This window comes from Scophthalmus maximus, chromosome 10, assembly GCF_022379125.1.
Source record: "Scophthalmus maximus strain ysfricsl-2021 chromosome 10, ASM2237912v1, whole genome shotgun sequence".
In the NCBI taxonomy this organism is placed as follows: Eukaryota; Metazoa; Chordata; class Actinopteri; order Pleuronectiformes; family Scophthalmidae; genus Scophthalmus; species Scophthalmus maximus.
In genome coordinates, this window is record NC_061524.1 from 23,584,434 (window position 1) to 23,607,501 (window position 23,068).

Genomic DNA, 23,068 nt, shown 5'->3' on the forward strand with positions numbered 1-23,068 from the left:
ACAGCCTCATTAGTAGTGGTCGGTCACGTGACGCCTCCAGGCCTTCCCCCTCGCCCCCCTCGACCCCCTCGCCCACACCCACTGCAGAGGGAGGTCCATTCACTTGAGATCAATAAAACAGTCTTTATTGGGGGAAACAAACAAGTCCAGACTTCCATTTAAAAACAAACTAACGTGGCACATATAAATAAAATGCTTCTTCCTTGAAAGACCATTATATTCTCACACTGAGGAGCACAGGTCACATGCTTACGAGCCAAACAGAATCCACCGCTCTATTAAAACAAAACAGGTATTTTAGATATGTCATGGATTTGGCTAGTGTATGTAGTCCGCTCCTCCGCTCCCCTGGTGTTCACGCTCTGTTGTCTTCAGATCCTTACAAAACACATGGATGAACAAATACAAACTTAAATTTGCAAAAATATAATATTCAATTCAAGGGGAGCATAGTGGATGTGTGTGAGTGTGTCTGGTGTGCCAAAGCATTAGTATACGCCGTGTGTTCAAGTACAACAAATCTAACAATATGTCATAGTGTGATCATTCAAATGAGTAACAAAAACAAACAACAACACTACAGCTTTGAGGCAGCCCGGTGACATGATAATGTATGTGATAATGTATGTGATAATGTATGGCCATACAACATAAATCGGCTCTGGTTTGTAAAACATCAAGGAGAAAATATTTTTAAAACCAAAAATAATACTGAAGTCTGTGATCAGATGTCCTTTCATTCCTACATAACACTCACTGTACTGTTGAATGCTAAGTTACAGGAGGAAGTGTTTGCCACCACTTGCAAATATGAGAGAAAACTAGTGAACCTGCTGTATGTCAATTATTTGTAAAAATTATATTCAAGAAAAAGATTTTAAACTTTTGAAAGTGGATCATCTAATTTCACAGAGATATTGTTTTACATCCACTGTGGATTTTCATTATTTATTTAAAAAATATTAAAAAATTTAAAAAAACGTTCAAAATTCTCTGCTAATGAAATGAAAGGAATACAACACATCAGACTGGCCTGTGTAAAAATGCTAACTGTCCCTTTAAGGTTCAAACTGTCAGGGAGGAGGTGGGGGCTGACAGCCGCTACCTCACCACGGAGCTGGAGTTCACACAGAGTGCAAAGAAAGAACCTGGAGTGTTTCTCAAAACCACCCGACAACCTACAGGACATGTTGTCTGTCACAGTAATGCTAAACACTGTCCAGGGGCTCCACGCTAACCCAAACAATCTCAGGCTCGGAGTGTAACAGCTGGGAAAAACAGGAGTGTTGTGTCGAGAGGGAGGGGGCCCGCCGGGACCCCGTGTATCCGCATGTATCATCTGTGATCTGCAGCAGTGTTCTTTGGTCACCATGAAGGGGAGATGGGGGAGAGGGAGGTGATGAGGACATTTCTTCTTCCATCATTCATCTTCACTTAGGCCACAGGGTCGCCGCCACTCCTGGCCTCGTTCGTGGATCCATTTGTTCGATACTGAAGACAGAATAGAGATGATAATCATGACCTTAATACAGACCGTTGATTACTTAAAGGGACAGTAAGCAATATTGGAGAAGGCCGGTTGCTCTGGCCGGATCTCGAACCCGGGACCTCGGGTGTGGGAGTCCGACGCACTGACCACCAGGCCAAAACCACGGAGTTGCAGCCCGAGGTGATGTTTACAAAGTGCTCTCAGAGTGTGTGTTGAGTGTTTTTGATTTACAGAGCCTGGACTGAGCAGAAAACCCAGGATTTTTTTTCGGCGTGAACACAGAACCGACAGCTAACGTACAATGAGGAAATATTCGCTGATTTTTACATGTTTTGCTTTAGAATCACTTAGTGCCACTTTAAGACACTTCTTCAATCTTCTTATAAATTCAAGAGCACATTCGAGTCTTGGCTTATGGTCTCATGAGAGATAATGACTCGGGTCTGAGAGATGGTTTTACAGGTGACCAGATAAAGATCTTACCCCACTTGTTGCCCACCAACACGGGGCAAGCTGCATGTCGGGTGCTGTAGTCCCCCTCCCCGCTAGCAAACAAGTTGTACCAGAACACTGCCGTACCCTGCAAGACACATGAGCGACATGCAGAAGGGTTAGCAGCAATGAAAACCGTCCAGGAACCGTCTCAGACGTGGGACAGCTGTTGAGTCAGGGATGAACGATGCAGTAACAAGAGCGATTCTTTACCTTTTGGGGCCAAACTGCTGCACCGACATCTGGGAACACGGTGGCTCCGCCTGCTGCCACGTCACTCATCTACAACACAGAGTTCAGGGTTCATCTGTCAAATCAGATTATTCTGCCATTAATCTGACTTTTTCCAGACTCAAATTTCCTTCTTCTGGGTTGATTTCTCAGACCATATTAAACATCCAAGTACAAAAAATGGTATGTTTATTAAGCTCATATTATTATATAAATGAATATTTAAGTTATCCTATGTAATATTATTAAATAAATATGTAAATAAATCATTTTAAACTCCAACTATTAACTTATCACATTCCGACTGCATGATATATGTTGCACTTCATACACAGAACATCACGTTTCTGCTGATTGATATTGAAATATTGATACTTTCAATTCTGACGTTACCTGTTCTAGGAGTGATCATCAGATTAAAAGATTGATATTTAAATTCAGTAATTTTAGGTAAATATGTATTTTAACATCAACAACAGTACAAAGTTACAAGTTATCACCAGGATCATCCAAATAAGCCCAGTTGATAGGAACTACTTATCCTGCCACCTTCCACAGTCACATGTGAACTACGGCTCTGTAGATACAGTAGTGGCAGTGGCAGGTACAGAGAGTGTGTCGCTATGGCGACATTTATCACTGACCGGTGGGAAAATGATTCACTAGACTAGAGAGATTGAGACGGATCGTTAGTATTCACGTCTGATTAGACTTCAATTTGGAAACACAATTTTTTCCCCCCATACCTATGCAGAACTGGAAATCACTAAATTCATACTGCGTAGGATCACTGTAATGTTCATATTGAATCCAGGTTGTGAAACACACTGCTCCCTGCATGGTTATGATCCACTTTGATATTGAGACTGGCTAGAGTGAATTCTGAAAATTGTTTTACCTCATCTATTTCCTCATCCCAGCAAATGCAATTTCCTCCTTGTTGCATGAGCACAGCAGGACCTACTTCAACTGAGGTGTTGCTTTGGTGACCGCAAAGACTTCACACACTGGAAAAGCCCATAATCACAGCTGACACACGGTCCCTTGATGTATAATACCAGGGTGTCACCCGGAACAACCCGAAGACACATTAATAGTAAGCTTTGCTATTTCATCTACGCAGCTTCTCTGATCACAGGAACTGAATCTTACTCACGACACATGTAGTGATCAAGTTCACTGTCCTGCCTGTTTTATCAACTCTAACCATAACATTGTTGAGTTTAAACCTAATGAGGTTCCCTTGGTTTAGTTATCATTTATTATTTATGCTCTCTGATGTTGCCTTTCAGATTAATAATAGCACCATCTTTTTTCTTGTATTCCTGTATATGATGTACACGGTTTAAAATGCACTTTCATATAAATAATGAGTGAATGTTGGCTGTTACCTCTACAATACTGAGACAGGACCTTTGTGTAGTAATAGTCTATGAAACTGAGGGCAGATGCATTTTTACTGAAACAGTTTTGCACTATGATCAATGGACCCAATTTTTTTTTTTTATAATTCATTTCACACTTATGACAATATGATATTCTCCGTTTCTGCTTGTTCCAACAGTTCACTGCAGCTTCATGACTCCTATAAGTTGTGAACTATTTAAAGAGCATTATCTGTAAAGTAAATTTCACACAGTGCTTTATCATGAGACATTCAGGCCCTTTAGAAACACCAGGATCTTGAGTGCATTTGGCCACAATATAATATCCATTGAATTTTACAGTAAAGTAACACAGCTGCTCTCTAACAAGAGTAAACTCACATAGAAAAGCCATGTTGCTATGCGGTTCCCAGTGCCCAGCTCTTTAAAGGCATCCGGCTCATCTTTCTGCGGAGAAGAGTCAACATCGGGTTTAATGTCCTGCCATCCTAACATTATTGTACTTTCAGAGAAATAAACTTGTGTCAACTTACCCTTCCAAAGTCAAAGTGAGGTTCGTATTGACCTCCAACGCCATAATTTGCAACCTACAGAGATCAATAAAATATGATATAGGTCTCAAAACTGTAGATATTAGATTTTTCAACAGAAGGACATTAACAGTACTAACCAAGTTTTCACAAGGACCAGGGAAATAAAAATAAAATATCTAAATACATAAAAACATGAAAATAAGAACTATATTGGTTCAGGAGAGTCTATATTCAGTTTTAGCCTGGTAAAAAAATAGATGTTTAAAAGACATTTAAATGTCCATGACCTTCTACACATGAATTCCTGTTTTACCTGTAGCTCTTCTGCAGTGTCCATTTCCAGCCCGGTGAGGTCTTCAATTCTCTGGTTGATCGTATCAATCATGGGATCTTCGTAGCCAGTGAGCCACGCACTGGAATACAGGAGGGAAGCAGAGCGGTTGAGAAAGACGCGGAACAGCTGAGGCACATATTTGTCCACTAGGTGGTAGTAAAGACTTCTTCTGAAGCAGGCGAGAGGTCGTGCAGGAATCCTTCAATGAGGAGTGCAGAGAGAAAGCAAAGCTGTGCATTGCAGTGAGATGGTAGACGGGGACGGGAAGGAGAAAATGTAAATAAGGAAAAGTGCCCAAGATTCAGATTCTCCAATCAGCTCAGGGTACAGTGTCGTTGATTTCACACTGTGTGCACTCGAGTCACAGATGTCAATCAGCTCTTGACTGAGCAAGGCAACCAAAACGCTCTGATGCACATTTAGTGTTGAAATTGGCTTTTTTTTTATCCATTATCCACTTTTAAAAACAGTCCAACCACACAGAGTACTATGACACATATATTAACTGTTAAGTTACCACGAGACGAAAACCAAATCCATTCCAACTCTCTCAAATTACTGAAGACATCACAAAGCATCTGAGCGACTCACTCCCACAGAAATAATTTCTGCAGTTCCACTTGGAGGCGTGTGTGTATGAGAGAAATAGTGCAATGAGTCATCTTTTTTTATTATTGTGAGTTTGTTGATAATGATTTATATTTTTGAGAGAACACTGGACCAAATGTGAGCCAACACATTATTTCCTATCTCACTGAGAGAGTTCCTCCATCTGTCCCGTCTATCACTAGATGTCCACTGAATTCGGAGATACATGTTGGCCGGCACGTACACAGAAAACATGAACTGAACACCACACCCTTCAGCCACACACACACGCGCACCCACGCGCACACAGTAACTGGTTCCCCAGCACTTATGGGGGAGTACACACATGCACATCTATTACCAAGAGCAGTAAAACCAAAAAAAACTTGGCCAAACCGTGACCATTTTTAGTCAGGGGTGTAGGTTCAACTAACAATGAGCAAGTTAAACCTTCATTTAAAGGACAGTAGCCGTTAACATCTGTCTGTGTATTTGAATACACGAGTTGAGACGCAGTGTTTACACGTTTCTTGCCGATATGGACGTTGAAGAAGCATACAGTAGTAAAACCACAGCAGCTGTGATGAGCTCTTGTGAGAATGTGATACAGATTCATTCCTGGAAAGTGAGGTGGGGATTAGAGATTCAGCGTTCTGGATCTTAAATAACCTGGGAAGAGAAAACAGCCTGTCCCAACTGCGCACTTCCTTGGACTATGGAGATTTCAGCTAAACACACAAAAACAACAAAAGTGGACAGTTCAGCCGATTTTAAATTATGTTTATGCTGCGTTTGGTGTGCTGGCAGAAATTAAGATTTCACTTAAATCAAATTAAGACTCCAGCTATTGTTAGTTTTCAGGGTGTAGCTTAACATTTTCAATGCTTTTGCTTGGTGCGGGTGCTGAACAAGTGTTTCAGCCAGGGTGCAAAGATAAAGATGAAGTTAAATGAGAAGGAGGGGGAGGTGTTGTGGCCCTCCAGGTGACCTGTGCCCCTTACCTCTTGGAGACTCTGTATTGGGCTGTAGTGAGTTTCCCAGTTTGGGGGTCATGCACCGTGGCTCGCCTTAACTACAGTAGTTCCCGCAGCACGAGGACACGCAGGGTTGAGGAAAAGAAGGTAACAAAAGGAAGGAAAAGAAAGGACAATGGTGTGTGATACACACAGGAGGATGAGTGGAAGAGAGCGGAGGAAAGAGAGAGAGAGAGAGAGAGAAAGGCAGATGTGGTCACTAGTGTTATTCTTCAAAGGGCCAAGAGAATGTTCAGTGAGGCAATGCTTGAAACCAAATGTCCTTTTCTGAATAAGATCATTTACCAGTAATCAATTACCAGGAATTAACAAATGCCTCTGATACACTCCTGGCTCACACAGAGCAACTATGTTAATATCAACTAGCAGACGAAGTAACACAATCCCGCCCCCTCTATCGCCTTGTTACCTTTTCTATAGCAGACTCCTGAGCAGAAACACAAATCACAGCTCCAAGCTGCATTCTTTTCAGTTTTTCCCTTACATTAATAATAGCACCATGAGATCATGTATTTGAATACTTTAAAACATCTTCTACAATTATACCAATATGTTCCTATCCTGTGCAAAGCTCTGATGACTCATTTGGATCCTGTGCTTCAGCTCAAGAGCCATGAAGCTGTGGAAGGGGCAGTGAGTGGTGTTATGGACGGACAGGAGCACAGAGCATAGATGGAATCAGTTGTTGCTGGGAAAAGAAGGAGAAAACATCCCTTTTCTCCCCCTCCGCCCTCTCCTACACCCCCTGCCTTACCTTTTGCTGATCCGGTATGGAGCTGTCTCCAGCACTCCTGTGATGGGGTTGGAGATGGTGGCCCTGCGCAGCTGTGAAGCCAGGGACATGGTTTACCCACACACACAGAGACGTGTGTGCCTGTCTAACTAGTACATCACATGAACCAGCCTCACAGCTTTCACCTCCCACCCCACAACATGCTAAACTCTACAACAGAAATTGAAAAAATCCCAACGCTCACTAGATGAAAATGATTCAGGCTGTATTCACGCTCCATGTGGCAGCATGCGAGCATCACTTACTCTCGGCTTTGCCAGCTGCTTGACCCTCTCCATCTCTTTGTCTGAAATGATGTCAAGGTAGCGGACAATGTAAGGGCGATCCCACTCATCTTGCTGTTTGACAGGTGACAGCACATATTTGGGGTTGTGTTTGTTGTCATAGTAACGACAGAACAGTCTGCTCTGCCTCCGGGGCGTCTAAAGAGAAAACGGGAAACAAAAAAAGTTAAAATGGAGGCGTACTTTGTACAGTAAGTGGGGAATTGTGTTTGTGTGTATATTATTGTGTTCCTCACCATTCTGATGCCCTCCCCACGACAAAGCATCTCGTACTTCTTCCTCTCAGGTATCAGGTGATTGGACACCTTCTTTTTGGACTTCTTCTTCTCCTCGCCCGTTTCCCTTTTCCCTAGCTCTTTCTCCGTATAAGTTTCCTTCTCTGCTTCGTTTTTCTGCTTCTCCAGCTGGAACTCAAAGTATTTCCGGTTGCCTGTGGCACGCTGGTGCTCTGGGTCTACACAGGAAAATTCAAGAGCAACAGCAATATTATTGGTCATCACAAATAGTGATGACTATATAAAGGATAGTTGGAGTTTACCACTGCCCTGCCAACAGGTCTAAAAAGGGATACCCTAGTTACTAGTATAACACTAGATTTTATTCCATTCATTCCTTAAATTGTGAGGTAGTGCGTTTTGTGTTTTTCTACATTATCGCAGGTTTCCCGGGGAATGCTGCATGGACGAAGCAGATTTAAATGTGGTTTCTTAAGAGGACTGCTGGGCCTTGGCTGAGGTATGTGCTGATTGTGAGTGCCATTCTAGTTTCAGACGTGTAATGACAAGGAGGGTTTGGCCCAGCCAGTGATGCTCTGTACTGTTTGTCTGCAGGGCTTGGAAACGTTGGCCTCAAATTAACCTCCACAACAAAGTTAGTGTATCACTTGCTGTTGTACATTTGCTCAATTTATCCATCATACTCACTAACGTCATTTTAACAATTTAGATAATCAATCATTACGTGCTTTCCTGTCTTTGTGCTGATTATTACAGTCTTATCTATTAAAACAAGATTAAGTCTGCTACTGGTAGAAGACCTGATAAGAAAGGTGCACCACTTTCTAATCTACCTGATGTTTCCTCACTTTTATCACTTCACATCACAAAACGTAGCTACTGGTATACATCTGTAAATTGGAGAAAGACTCTGAAGTGTGGAGAGACTCACCCAGTTCGAGCAGTCTCATTGTCAGCTCCAGGGCTCGCTCTATCTCCCCCTGCTGATAGATGGAGTAGCTGAGGTAGTCGAGCACCGTCACCTTATCTAAAGTGGACTCTTCTCCCTGGTCGAGCTGCCTCAGGGCCTGGGCCATCCACAGCTCCGTGTGGTAGTAATCAACATCAGAGTAGGCGATTTTCCCCAGCTCGTAACAGTCCTCTACTGTCATTTGGCTCTTGTGTTTCACGCCTGTTATTCAGAGGACACAAGGTGGAAACATTGACAGAGAAGAAAACAGATGAATGCTGAACACAGAAAATCAGGAAAAGACCTTCTGTCGCTATAGGGTTTGCTATTTACTGTGACTTTCACTGTCACTCACTCTGTATATGTGTGATAATTCTAATCATTTAAAAAGGTTTATGATTACAGATGGAAGTGCTATGCCCTTTAAGTGCCTTACCAGGTAGGTCTCCTACAGAGATGGTGTTGGCATCCAGTCGGTACGTATCTTGTAACCGGAGGAGCGCTTTGGCAGCCCCAGTCTGGTCCTCGTCTGTGGGGAAGTGCTGTCTCTGGATGGTCAGGTTGGAAATAAACCCTGAGAGACGGAGGACAGAGGACGGAGGAGGTTCAGGGGGATTTTGTATGGGATACATAAAAATTAGGCATGGGGAAAAATAAATACTCTCTGGTCAGGGAGACTGCTTGGTGTGATCTTGAGTCTAAGCCAGATGTGGAGAAAATTAATGAGTAATGATCTATTTTAGCTAAGAAACTCCGACTGAAATACATCTCTGGATTCCGTGGAAAAAGGGAAGTTGCAAAAGTATAAACTACCTCCACTCACAAAACATTCCTTTGATTTTGGCACTTAATGTGGCATCTGGCAAAACACCTGAGTATGACACAGTATCAGCACACAGAATTATTATTTGCAGCAGGTTGTCTTTGTCCGTACCATCAGTGGTGTCACTGAGGACGAGGCTCTCCAGGCTGCTCCACTCTGTGTTCAGTCTCTTCATCAATTTGAAGGCGTTCACCGGATGCCCCAGGAAGCCCTCGGGGTCCTGCATGGCCGTGGCTGTCAACGAATCCAACTTATCAGCCCACCTATCACATAGAACGAACAAAGAAATTTGATGCATTGCTCACTACTGAATCTGCAAACAATCACACATTTCTGATCATAGATATGAAAAATCGTGTTAGGGTTCGTATTGTGCGCTTGTGTAAGCACGTGCGTATCTGTGTGTCAATCCGTGCGTATCTCAGCCATGCACTCACCGTTTGACCTGCTCAAGCTTGTTCTCCTCTGCTTTGATGTAGTCCTTCAGAGAGGTGACCAGGTCTTTCTCGGTGTACAACAGATCGGTCATCTGGCCTGAGGAATCACAAACACTCCGTAATCAGTAGGGGAACACATTTCACCACCAATATGATCATCTTACCTTTGTTTTAATACATATATATGTTTGGTAAAACAGAAAAGGGAGCAGTTGTTTACGACACCAGTACTACACAGGGTGTTGCTGAGTGTTTTACCTATGGAGGTGAAGAAGTCGTTGTGGGCTGCGAGCGACGGCAGGCAGCTCAGCATCAGTAAGCACCAACACAGCAGCTCCATCCTGAACAGAGAGAGAGGACTGGGTTTGTTCAATGCATTCACTTGAAAATTGAATCATGCATGTTGAAAAATAAGCACAGAAATGACAACTGTTATTGAACGTATTATTGCACAGAGTCACACATTCAAAATGTTGTCGTCAGCTCCATTTTAGCTTTTTCTTTTCCTTCGGTAGAAAACTGTTAGAAGGTTGTAAAGCAAAACGACTCAACGTCTTGAACTCAAACACTTTGAGAATCACTGCAATCCTTTTAGAAGTTCAGCCTACTACCCACCACACAAAGTCAAATATAAGTCTGTGGTTAATGTCACTGTGTCCGGTTTGGCTTTGGAGTTGGCACAGCCGTAACTACCACTGTGCTTCTGGCCGCCGAGCAGTGACACAGATCTCTCTGCCCATACACAGAAGTCAGAGGAGGACAAGGATATCTGTGCTGATGTACAAATAGATAACGTTACGAAAATTCCTCCAACACAAGTCGGAAGCTTCGTATACAGAGCTATTCATTCCCTCTCAGCCAGATGTTTCACGTGTGGGGAGTCTGGGTTTGTTACCAAGCGAGCAGAGATGACCTCTGGGTGTTTACGTGGATTATGTAGTTTATATAAAACATAAGTGAGATAAGAAGCAGGTAGCAGCTCTTCCCAAACTCTGCCGTACCAGAGACAACCCTGTTGTTGGACCTTGGGCAGGACTATTTCTAGGAAACATAGCAAAGACAAAGGGCACGTGTGAAGTCATTAACAGACACATTCTAGGAGGCAGAGTGACTGTGGACAAATATAGATGTACTGGTTTGTGAGTGTAGGAAAGTAAGTGGTAAACCAAACATCATAAACATCCCTGTTTCCAAACTCTAACTTAGTGACAGTAACCTTAAGGGTGTTTTTTTGCTGACATCACATGTCAGTTCTGTAGTTTCTAGATTTATTAGGAGCTCTGATTTTGTTAAAAATAAAAAGTAATATGGTATTAATACAGGTTTAATCTCCTGTGGCTGTAACTGAAATATCCCTGTAGAGACTCCTGTAGAGGTCCTGCATGAGCCCTGCATCTATGCGGACACGTAAAGTCTTCTACTGGCAGCAGACAACAGGCTCAGGCAGGTTCCGACTTTGCCACAACTACAAGTCCTCAGTAAGAAATAAAATAATGAGTTTGACGTGGGTTTGTATTGAGGTCAGCAGCATGCAGCGCAGGGGAAGGAAAAACTATCTGTCAGAACACGACTGATTCAAGTCCAAGTAAATTGCGTTAAAATCAAACCCAGGTATATTTACAGTGAGTAAAAATTCCATTTACCATTGTTGAGTGGTGCCACTCAGCCCAGGGGGAACCATAAATAATATGCCTTTGTCACTTAGATTTCCACCAGATTAAAGAGAGAGAAAAGTCCGTAGAAGGTAATTACTGTAATGACAGGGTGACGACCGGTTTGCTGTAGAAGTGTAATGTCAAGAATAAAGCTGTGACAGTTGTAATTTTGATCCACGATTGGTGCCAAACATGAGAGCGAGTGGCAGTGAAAGTGTCTGTGCGAGGACACATGATGCTCGTATGTGAAAAACATTCAACCTGCCAGACACTTGTTTCGACAGAACACAGGAAATTCTTTTGTATAATTTGACTGCAAGTTGTTTCCCCCCTGCGTCTCAAACTACATGCACAGTAGGAAGCCCTGTGTTCAAATGTGATATGATGTGATGTTATATCATAGTGCTCCCATTAGTTGCTCCGAGTGTTAATCCAGTTATTTTAAATAACGGTATACAATGTATTTGGAAACAACTGTATAAAGACATGAGAACTCTATAAGAATGATCATTATTATAACCTCGCAGTGCTTGAGGAGACCCTGCTCTTCAGATCAGAGGAGATATGAAAAATGACCAAATTGCTGCCATGTCTCCAATATTCACATCCCCACTCCCCCACATCAGCGGGGGAAGTGACCCCCCAGGAGGACCAGTCATAAAGAACCATGCATATCATATCCAAATGATCAGTGTGTGGTGGCTTCCTACTCTAGGTTTGCAATAACTTGACTTTCTGGTTCTTTTATTCTCCACACGAAGTGTTTCCACAGAGAAGCTCCAGGTTGTCCTGGCGGCGGCGGAGGAGTCGGATGACAGGATGTGGATGGAAGAGGACTGCCACGTCTTCGCCCCTCCCCGCCGGAGGAGCTCCCACTCGGGGCTCCGGGGGCTCCGGGGGCTGCTGCTGCTGCTGCTGCTGCTGCTGCCCCGTGGAGGACGACGCTCTTGAACCCGCAGTAACCTGCAGTAACCTGCAGTAACCCCCGCGACGGGGTCGGTAGTTCCCTCCGGAGGGAGAACTCGTGCTTACTGTCCTACAGATACTCCGATGAGTGTGTGTGTGTGTGTGTGTGTGTGTGTGTCATCGTACACAATGTTGGGCTACTGACAAATGAAATCATTTTATGCCCTTTAATGAATCCACACTCCGCCGCTGCACTGCGCTGGAATTCCTCCACATCCACGCTAGTTTCACGAGGGGGGGGGCGGTTCGGTCCGGTTCGGTTCGGTCCGGTTCGGTTCGCCCGCTCCTCGCTACGTTCGCCCGGCCCTCACCCGACCTCAGCCCACGTCAGTCCCCTCTGAATCCTCCCAGGCGTCTCGTACCAATCTGCTGCTGTCGAGAAACCGTCGCACGGAGCAAAGTTTCCCCCCGAGTTCGGCTACTTCTCCGCTAGCCTACGAGCTAGCCAACACGCTAACACGCTAACGCGACGGTGGCCGGCAGCCGAAGTTGTCAGTCGGCCGCCGGCGGTCGGAGGCGACAACCACACGACACTTGTCTGGTATCACCACTGCCCCGGGAGGCGACGTACCTGGACGAGTTCGCGGGAGTGTGACGTCTGACGGAGGGGTCCTCCTCGGCTCGTCCTATCGGCGCGGCTCCTCCGACGCAGTGCTGCTGGGCATCTGGCGGTCGGCGCTGGGTTCCTGCGAGTCACCGTCTGACTGCTACGTGCAGATCCTCACATGCGTCCAGCCTCCTGCTCCCAGACTTCAGGGGGCCGTCCGTCGTCTGTGGGTTCCAGGGGGGCGGGGGGTGGTGGGGGGGGGGGCGTCTACGACCTGACCCGTGGCGGGCGAGACACGCACGGGACCGCGCTGAAGTTAGTTCGAAGTTGGACGTTCGCCGGACGTTCGCTCCGGTGCCAGCCGCCACTCGTCACCCAGTGTCGGCTGCAGGAGGACGCTTGGCTCACCTCCAGAGCCGCGCGCTAAATCTCTGGAAGCTGACCTAGGGACCGTCGATAAATGACTGTTTGGTTGACACGCGGCTTTTTGAAATAAAAGAAGTCGCGCGTCCCTGATAGGGCCACTCCTTTGCCACGTGTTGGAAATGTAGTGTATGGAAGATACACAGAGTGTTCAGTGTGTTCTACAGTCTCTGTAGCCCCACACTTGGTGGAGGGTTGGCGAGGGTCTGCAGTGTTTAACTTGAGCAAACAAACTGGAGTTGTTGGGGGTTTGGTTTTTCCCACTATTTCCACTACTTTCACTAGTCTCTGCTCCATTCCTCCACATTCCAGAAAATTCCTTCCACCCCAGCAAAAAAGTGAGGGAGGGAATTCCTGCAACGTGCTCCTGAGGTCAGCGGGGTGGAGCCGAGTGTTTGTGTGTGTGTGTGTGTGTGTGTGCAGTATGGGATGAGCATTGGGCGTTTGCAAGCTCCACTGTTGCACGGACTGTCGTGACAGACCATCACTGTGAGATAGAACAGATGGGCAAAAGACAATGGGAAACATTTCTAATGCCAAAAAATGTTCTAAATACACTTTATTAATGTACATTTCCTATTTGCTATCACCAAGCAAAAGGGATTATGTTATATTACAGAGGCCACAACATTTCACATGTGTACGATTACTGCTGTCACTGAGGCATAGCACAAGGAACCTTGCGTGGGGCTTGATGGTGAAGTCAGATCGATGTCAGACTACTCTGTGGATTCTCCTATTGAGTCTTTGTTGCAGTACAAAATCCGCCTCTGTTTGATATGTCTGCACCTTTTATTTATTTTTTTACACTTTCTCAACATGAACCGTAGGAGACAAAACAATCCAGTGTATCCTCCTCTTCATCCCCACTCGTCCCCGCAGTCATCGGCGGATGTCGTCCAGGGAGGTGAGTCTGCTCCCAAACAGCGTCTCCTCATAGGTCAGCAGCTGACGCAGGAAGTTCACGTTGGGTGCCGTGCAAGCCCTCCTCTCCTTCATCCAGCGCAGGGCGTGTAGCAGGGACCAGCGCCGGTGCTCCATGAGGAAGGCCAGTGTCAGTGCTGAGCTGCGGCTCCTGCCCAGACTACAGTGGACCAGAACGCGGCCAGCCGGCTCAGCCTTCAGCGCTGTGTTGATGAACCTGGACGCCAGCGGCAGGGCCTCCACCAGGTCCTGCTGGGCGTCATCGCTCAGACGCAGCCTCAGGTAGCTCAGCGTGTTGGGGAAAGCATCGGGGCTGTTGGCAGTGGCGTTGACCACGTGCGTTATGTGTAAATTCTTGATGATGCGGAAGTCGGAGGCCTGCGAGGCAGAGCCCTGGTAGAGAGCTCCTTCCAGGATCTCCGAGGGGTAGATGGTGAGGGCGCGCCGCTCAGGTTCAAGCAGGACCATGCGGGGTGTGCACATGAAAGGGTAGAGGGCATTGAAGGCTGAGAACCCCCCCAGCAGGATGACCGGGTCCATCCCTAGAGCGCTCAGCTGGAAGAAGCAGCGCTGGAGGTCCGGGGAGTCCGCCCTGGCCTTCACACTGCCCACTGAAATTGGAACAAAAACAATCACAGATCAGAACCGAGTAGGAATCAGTAGAATGCAACCGGACAGCTCAACAGGACAAGTCTATAGCCATGTTGTTGGCACTATGGGGCTCTACTTAGGCACCGAAGTACCACAATGCTAATACCTGCACACTATCATGCTCACTATGACACTGCTGACATGCTCGTGCTCAGCAGATATAATGTTTATCATGTATTTTTCTCAAAAAACAAAACTTGAGAGATGAAAAGCATCGTTCAAGTTGGTATAATGTGTCCCGAGGTGGACATGAATATCTGCAGCTCGTGGCTTGAGTCAGTAGGATCCATCTCTGGGGATCACGAGGGGGCATGACCATCCATATTTCGCTGACTGACCAACAGATTGACACGATCTCTCCTGTTGTCCAGTGTGTTCTCCTGCGTGTGTGTGCGTGCATGTCTGTTGGTGGGAGGACATTCATCTGACCTGGGCTGCACCCTTCCTCTGCATACAGCAGGATTATAGAATACTTCTGCAGATCTATACAGCTGATCAGACAGCCCAGCGCAGGGTGGATCACCGTCACAGCAGCCCGCGATGTCACCACATGGCAATCCTTGTACCTGACACACACACACACACACACACACACACACACACACAGACACGTACAGTAGAAGAACTCCAAAGGCTACTTCACACAAGCTTATTTTAAAACAGAATGCATTTATTAGATGACGAGGCTTATGTTTTTCTCTCAACTATCATTCTCATAGAACAAACCTAATGAAAAGCCGACCCCATGGACATGTTGATCCACTTTTCCAGGCCATGTTGTGCTTTTGATTGATTGCATATTACCGTACAAGTCTGGTGTTCATTAATATGAATATATTAATGTATGATGTAGCTTCTGCATCTGAGGAGCTTCGGCGTGTCTGTGCGGCACCCACCTCCCTGCGCTGCGGCAGTCCAGGATGAGAATATAGTCGGGGTCGTGCAAGGCGGGCTGGCCTTCCTCTGCGTTCAGCAGGTTGTACACTTGTTGTGGAGTGACGTAGCCTCGCTCCACGCTCGCTGTCTCTGGAAGAGCAGGGACCAGCGCCTCCTCTGGCTCACACACTGCACGCAGGCGGAAGAAATACAAAGTGTGTCTGCGTGTGTGTAGTCGTGTGTGCATTCATTTGTGTGTGTGTGTACAAACACATCCTTCACCTTTGTTCTGGTTAGGTATGATGGAGGAGTAGTCGCTGTCTATGCTGTTGGCTTCTCTTGTTGTTGGTACCTGCACCTGACAACTGTTGTTTACTCTGACACACACACACACACACCGACACACACAGATGTGCAATTTCAAGACGGATGAAATTATTCATAATCATATACTTGGTGATTATTAGGAGACTAAACACAAAGAAACTCTATGACGGTTTACCAAGGAAAACAGACAAACAGCAGAAGTCATTTACCTGGACAGTACTACACCCATCTCGTTTGAGTCATTTGGCAGATGCATCAGCTGTCCCCACCAGCCCTTCATCAGAAGAACATGCTATTCCAAGAAACAAACAAATAATGTCAAAACATTGAGACATGTTCTGTCCAAATGCCAACACGAAGTAGCAGTAAAATGATTTGAAAACCCCCGCTATGCACGATGTGTTGTTGCTGTGTTGCGTCTTATTCAGCCTCGCTCCAGCCTTGCCCTTAATTTAGCTGGTGGCCTTGGAAACACAGAAACGGTGAAGTGCTCTGGAGAGACACATGGTAGCTGGCTCTGACAGGTAACTGAGGACAGACATGGATAGTCCCCCTCTACCCAAATGAACTCCCAGTAGTTGCAGAGTACATGGTCATTTGGTCAGAACAAGGTTTCAAGTCCATCTTAAGATTGGAGTATTTGGATAACTGACCAATAGACCAAAGAAGAGGGCATTGACGGGAGACCACAGACCAGGGTATTAGTAACTTTGAGACAAATCTGTGTTTGACCTTCATGTTAATGGTCAATAAAGTATTTTTGAGGTTGCCACATGAAAACGCTGAACTGACAAATCACGCATTTTCATTTTCTCAAGTGAAGGGGTCCCTCAGGGGATTGTGACTCCCCAAACCTCCAAAAGACACATTCGGTCATCATAACCACTTACTTCTTCCTCAGAAACACAAGAAACACAGTCACAAGTAAGCTATTACGAAGTTATATTTCCAATAAGAGCATGCCTGATATCCACAGTAGCACGTCTCCTCCACAACATAAAAGGATTCAACCTCATCCTAGTTGCCTCATTGAACTATTGAAGTTTGGAGCCTTACTGCATGTGTTGCTGTGCCCCTCAGTTGTCCCTCTGCAGTCACAGCCTCCTCACCGACCTGCACCACCGTCCCTGCTGGCTCTTTCTTCCTCACAGCGCCAGGATGCTCTGTGCTCACTTACAGTAGAAGGTGGGTCATATGTCAACTTGGAATGGAAAAGAGAACTGAACCCAAAGGTAAAAACCACTGACAGAGATCTTTTGTTACTTAGGTCGTGAGGATTTAGAATTGGGGAAAAAACTGAATTGAACAAAAACATTACCCGAGTCTTTATCAGATGGTTTAGTTGGCGCCAATTTTAGACATGTTAAAGGAAATCATATAAATAAATATAGTACATTTTAGAGGTATTAATAATAGCAGGCGGTTATGAGAATGTATAACTGCACCAGATTACTCTCTAATTGAGATCCCAATGTACATGAAGGAAAAGAAATATGTCATTAGTAGTGTGAAAGAAAAAAATCCTTAATCTTAATCTGCAAATTGGTTAGTCATGTAGTTAGTAACTACAAAAGATTACAGCAGGAGTCCTCATTTGTGATTGTTATTTTTTACTTTATTAAATTTTTCTGCGTGTGTATTTGTGGGAATAACACATAATAACACACTTTGTGGGAATAACACGATCCTAGAAATAGGATCAGTAACGCAGCTCCATCTTACTCACATATACAGTACACACATACACCACATCAAGGTAATTGATCCACAGCTCACACGTGTTTCTTTTGTCCCCTCCAGCTCATTTCACCACTCGTGCCACCAACACAGACCACTAACACGGGCGTGAGCACTGGGCATCACTTCAGGCTCATGGTCTTTACCTTCACATCCTGCTCTGGAGAGGGAGGTGCCACACCAGGAAGCCATCAGTGCACTTGCACAACAATGTCAAGTGAGACTGGGATTACAAAAGTAAAATTCCGGAACTTTGTTGAAAGTGAAAGTACTCTTTATGCTTACAGAGTGCCATATTAATGCCAAAGAAGTAATTTAATGTTTGATCTAGTGCAGGGAGATCCTTTCCTCATAAAGTATACTGCTTCATACTTTAATATATAATGATGCTACATGCTAATGTGACCACATGTTGTGTTTATTAAATTCAAAGTCCCAACTCAGAACTCAAAACTGTATTAACGCAGAAAATGTTCTCAGAGACTTTCCATCACAAGTGTTGAAGGGAAAAAATGTTATGCAACTGATGGATTTATTTTGGAAAATTATGTTTTGCAAAATGTCTGTCGTCATATTTTATTTTCTTGATCGTTGCCATCCGTGCAAATCTGTCCAAAACCTGAGAGAAGACAATGAGGCTGTCGGGCTCCTCAGTGAGCCTACTGGAACAAATCTAAACTTTGTGAAAGCTCACTGAAGAATACACATATATAACATAATGTACATACTGTATATCACTCGTATCGTCGCACACCTGCTTCCAAATCATAGTGTGCACACGTGTCATATGTGCACACACGATTGGTTGGTCACCATCCTCCATGAAAACTTTGGTGTTTTGTAATGTTCAACCAGCCAGAATGACACAGAGCCATAACTGAAGGCCTACAGGCCTGTTGCTATGGGGATCTGGATCTATTGGGGCTGCTCACGTCATCGCTACTGTGTTTGTCACAGCTCAGAGTTAACAGACCCCCATCACCTCTTGGTCTGTTGAGTCTGTTGACTTAAACGGACCCCCACTCATGCAGCCATGTGGCCGATGGACTCCACGATGGCCTATGGAGCTGGAGGGATCCAGACAGAAGGGGGGAGGGGGGCGACAGGAATGTCACAAACAGGTGGAAAAGCTGAGAAGAAACAAAGCCAGGATCCCTCGCGCCAAAGGAAAAGGTAAGTCAGTTAAAAATCGATAATCAGTTAGGAATATGACGTAGTAGGTCACATTCCTCTCATCAGGCTGAAGGCATGTCAGCGTCGAATATCATGTGTAATAAAATGTGTCGGCCAACAAATCTGAACAGATTCCACGGATGTGTGTCTCCTGAGGAAATGACTTTAGTCTGATTGTCCTCCAGGTCACCTCTTCTCTTGGATCATGGGAAAGCAAACTGACCACGACCAAAGTCCATTTGGGATCAGTGTGGAAACGAATGAGGTCAATGTCCTCAGCACAGAGAGCAGGACGAGCAGAAGGACAGGGAGAGGCGTCTGCTCAGAATGGGTGTATTATTAATATTATTCTGATTCCGCTGTTATTAGCGGGCTAGAATGGCAGTGACAGCCACTTGGACGCAATGACTGGAGTTTAAAGATGAATTTTGACTTCATGAGGAATTCCAGGTGGTGAGTAAAATGTACGCTTCACTTGGGATTTCTCAATGTTTTCTTTCTTTCTAAAAAAGCGCCACGACAAAACACAATTCAACACATATCTCAATCTTTTTTTACTGTTCATTTCTTGTTTTCTGTTTTAAGGAACATGCAGTTTTATCAGCAGCGAACTTAATATTATATAGACTTCTATATGGCTTTTCTGCCATTATCATCGCAAGAATCTATATAAGGAAAATGGTACGAGTCTAGGTCGAGTCCACGAGCCTGTGCAACTTTTAACCATTTGTGTAATTTCTAAGAATGTATTCAACTTCATTTTAGAATATGATAATATATGACTATGTTTTCAAAGGAGTACACCTCTTTATTTTGTGTCACAAATTCAGTTTACATAAAATGATTAGGCTATAGGCTCGTGATTTTTGAATAATATTATCCTACATTTCCTGACCCATAATTAACTGGGTTTGATTCAGCATGAAGTTTGGCTTGCATTTGGCAGACTCGACCGAGAAAACAGTAAGAAACATGTTGTACAAATGACTTCTCATAGCTGAGCATAGCAAGTGATAATTATGTGTAGCTCCGTGTTAAAATTCTTTTGTGCTTGACATGTTTTGCCTTATGATCTATGTTGTTATACACGTGAATTTCTCGTGTCCCCACATTGGCACCGGACAACAGAGCCTTGCTTCCCAAACTCTGAACAGAATGACCGCATGTCCTTTGTATGTCATCTGTGTCACTCTGGGAAACCACTCAAATGAGAAAACTGTATTTATAAAGCCCAAGTTTATTTGGACATGTTAAGTTTATTATAGTAAATTCACTATTTACTTTCAAAGGTAGTTTGTACCCCAGAGCATTATAAAAGATTAAGCTCGGCAAAAATGGGCCTGACATTTGCTAAAGGCCACGCTGGTTTTGAATTTTTCGGTGAATAAAACATTTCTTCTATCGTTACCTCTTCTCCCGTGTGCAGGTCAGACAGGTGGAGGCGAGGGAGTTGTGCCTCCTCCTCGTTGAAGATTCTTGCATCCGATCGTGCACTGATGCCCCTGGTTCCCACCCTCTGTCTGGTGGTGGTGGTGGTATACGGCCTGGCTGACAAACTCCGGAACTTCGTGGCCGACATTTTCATCCCTCAGTACCATTACCCATATGCTGTGGCTCTTTGCTTTGCCCAGGTTGGTACCTGCACCCGGGCAAAATGTATACAACCTGCAGAATAGTGATACTGAGGTACCATCCATATTGTTTTTAAAGATAATCGTACACTAGCAGGTCGATTCATGTAAAAATATTGAATATAAAAAAAACTTCTATAAGGTTAACAAGTAATATTACTGTGCCAGGTTAGAACAAAGATGGTTCATTAACAGATTAGTCATGTTTTTATTGGACTGTTGTTAATCATTTCACGTTCAATCAAATGTGAGCTGCAGGCCATTGTTACTGCCGGTATGGGTTGTGTGTGTGTGTGTGGGAGTGCGGGTTTGAAGGACAGGACATGGCAGGAGGGGCTTGGTGTTGATAAATGCTTGTTGTGCATGATGGATGTTTATAGGGACTGACATGTGAATGGGCCCCCCCCCCCCAAAGGGTGGAGCTAACTAATGCCTGAACCGTGTGAGTGAGAGTCACCTCAGTGTGCAGAGCGACCTCCAACCTTCACTACATACATGTAGTGTGGCACGGGAAATGTGGGCTTTTGGATTTCATGTACATGACATAGTTTTTAACTTGCATTAAGATGCAGATAACATTTCCATTTCTGAAGTATAGATACAAGCAGGAGCTGTAACAAAAACCATATTATTACCATATGGACTGTGGCATGTTGCTTGTAGAATGAATAACAGGAGTGGGACTGGGACATTCCACCTCATATCTACCATCCCCCCATTAGCTATATTGATTTTCCTTTCAGGGTCATGGGGGGAACTACACCTAGCACAGGTCGCCAGCCTTCATATTAGATTTAGTCCTCCATTCAAGTATTTTCTGTCATGAACATTCATAATGTTTCAGCATAATCAGGCATAAATGAGTTTGGTATGTGGGTGAGCATTTAAAATATGACCAAACATGCATCATCTCCTGCAAAGAATATTATAATCCCCATTGATTATAATAGAAAAGAACTATGTCGTTCAAACTGTGTCTTTTAGCTTTACAAGGTCAAGTCTCAATATAATAACATGATTAGAAATGACCTTGCAGAAAATAGTTTAATGACGAAGATTAGAGCCGCAACCAACTGTTTTAGTTTTTTTTCATTTGCAATGAATCTGTCCAACACAGTTTATTAAAGAGCTCGTCTTCTGTGCTTGTTGTGTCCAACAGGACCTTATGGTTTTCAATTTATAGTAAAAGGAGAGGCTAGAATGTTTTGCATATTTGCTTGATGAATTATAAAAATGATTGAATAACTTTATTGAAAGATTTTATATGATCAGACTAATCAAATGAATGGACTAATCACAGAGTCAGCTGATCATTGGTTTGGATAATTTGCATGTATGTCGAGGTTGAAGCAACTAGTACAATATGTATATATATATATATATATATATATATATATATATATATATATATATATATATATATATATATATATATATATATATATATATATATATACTGTAATGCTTCAAAATGACTTCTTTTCCAGGTCCTGATCTCCTTGTTCATCTTAAATCTCCTCCATGTGCTGGGTCTGGTGCCTCTGAAGCTTTACTCCAGGTCCCTGGGTGAGAGGCTGTTGGTGCCAGCCATCTGTAACAGCCTCCATGCAGTGCTGGCTCTGTGGGCCCAGGCCAGCAATCCGTCTTCGGGCCTCTTCCCCCTCACCCTGCCTCTGCTGCCTCTGTTGACCGTCGTCTTCAGTTTGGCCCTGAAGCTGGCATCGCCGCCTTCGGTCCACGTCTCTGTTCTGACCTCCTTCCTGAGTGGGACATCTATTGTCACCACAGGTAAACCCTCAGGTGACATTTAAAGGTCAAATAGATGGTTCTTCACTGCAGAACAAATTGACCTCTAATGAATCTCCCCTCTCTCCCTCTCTCTCTCTGCAGTCTCCAAGGGTCTCTCAGTTGTGGAACCTCTGGAGTACATGTACGCTCCTCTGGCTCTAATCCTCCACAGTCTCTCTCTGACCTGGCTGGCTAAGGTGTCTGATGCTGAGCGCCGCCACTCCCCTGCTGCCCAAACATCCATTTTTGATATCTACTACACTCAGCTGGTCAACCAGAGCGGGGTGCTGGGCGTCCTGTGGCTGCTGCACCCGGACGGCCCCTGGCAGGTGCTGAGTCGGGGCAGCTGGCACAGCCTGCTCTTCCATGGATACCTGCTTGCTATTCTCCTGCTGGGGATGGTTTTGAACGTCCTGGTTGTTATGTCGGCTCTTTGTGTATCACCACTTTCTGCCGCAGTGCTCCACTCGGCGCGGCAGGTGGTGCAGCCACTCTTCTAGCTTCTGTAGATTCACTTGAAAGGACCATGCCAGCGAGAAATATGCAAGTCACTGACATCACTAACTTAAGTTAACTTTTTTTTTAACTTTCTTCTTCTTTTCAATAGAAGAAAGATACTGTGATACTGTGACCAAAACATCTCAAGACTAAACCTCCTAAACAAAGATTGCCCCCCTCCTCCTCCTCCTGGTAAAGAACATTGGTTTGAGACAGACCGTGAACCTCCCATTCAAATCCAGCCCTTAAACAATGAAACAAAAA

At 44.6% G+C, this 23,068-nt stretch overlaps 2 protein-coding genes and 1 long non-coding RNA gene across 6 annotated transcripts; 1 reads left to right on the forward strand and 2 right to left on the reverse strand.

The window, feature by feature from the left end:
• Positions 1-103: 103 nt before the first annotated feature.
• On the reverse strand, positions 104-12,957 carry p4ha1b (prolyl 4-hydroxylase, alpha polypeptide I b). 3 transcript variants are annotated; one of them, XM_035605170.2, is made up of 16 exons: positions 12,801-12,957; positions 9,867-9,949; positions 9,609-9,705; positions 9,283-9,434; positions 8,785-8,922; positions 8,331-8,570; positions 7,400-7,617; positions 7,125-7,301; positions 6,841-6,911; positions 6,054-6,119; positions 4,444-4,543; positions 4,131-4,184; positions 3,979-4,044; positions 2,195-2,263; positions 1,973-2,069; positions 104-1,491 (listed from the first exon to the last, which is right to left on the reverse strand). In XM_035605170.2, exons 2-16 carry the CDS (start codon positions 9,946-9,948, stop codon positions 1,421-1,423), a joined length of 1,698 nt encoding a protein of 565 aa, XP_035461063.1. In that variant the 5' UTR covers position 9,949; positions 12,801-12,957; the 3' UTR covers positions 104-1,420. The 3 variants fall into 3 exon arrangements, with proteins under 3 accessions (XP_035461063.1, XP_035461062.1, XP_035461061.1); XM_035605169.2 differs by lacking the exon at positions 6,841-6,911 and having other exon boundaries at positions 6,054-6,124; positions 12,801-12,956; XM_035605168.2 differs by lacking the exon at positions 6,054-6,119 and having other exon boundaries at positions 12,801-12,956.
• Positions 12,958-13,372: 415 nt separating this feature from the next.
• styxl1 (serine/threonine/tyrosine interacting-like 1) lies at positions 13,373-20,618 on the reverse strand. 2 transcript variants are annotated; one of them, XM_035605172.2, is made up of 7 exons: positions 20,296-20,618; positions 17,034-17,149; positions 16,187-16,269; positions 15,933-16,027; positions 15,671-15,839; positions 15,204-15,340; positions 13,373-14,734 (listed from the first exon to the last, which is right to left on the reverse strand). In XM_035605172.2, exons 3-7 carry the CDS (start codon positions 16,255-16,257, stop codon positions 14,082-14,084), a joined length of 1,125 nt encoding a protein of 374 aa, XP_035461065.1. In that variant the 5' UTR covers positions 16,258-16,269; positions 17,034-17,149; positions 20,296-20,618; the 3' UTR covers positions 13,373-14,081. The 2 variants fall into 2 exon arrangements, with proteins under 2 accessions (XP_035461065.1, XP_035461064.2); XM_035605171.2 differs by lacking the exon at positions 17,034-17,149.
• Positions 14,189-18,034, forward strand: LOC124850728. The gene is made up of 4 exons (XR_007031519.1): positions 14,189-14,405; positions 16,796-16,901; positions 17,058-17,209; positions 17,778-18,034. It is a non-coding gene; the product is annotated as an uncharacterized LOC124850728 (long non-coding RNA).
• Positions 20,619-23,068: the final 2,450 nt, after the last annotated feature.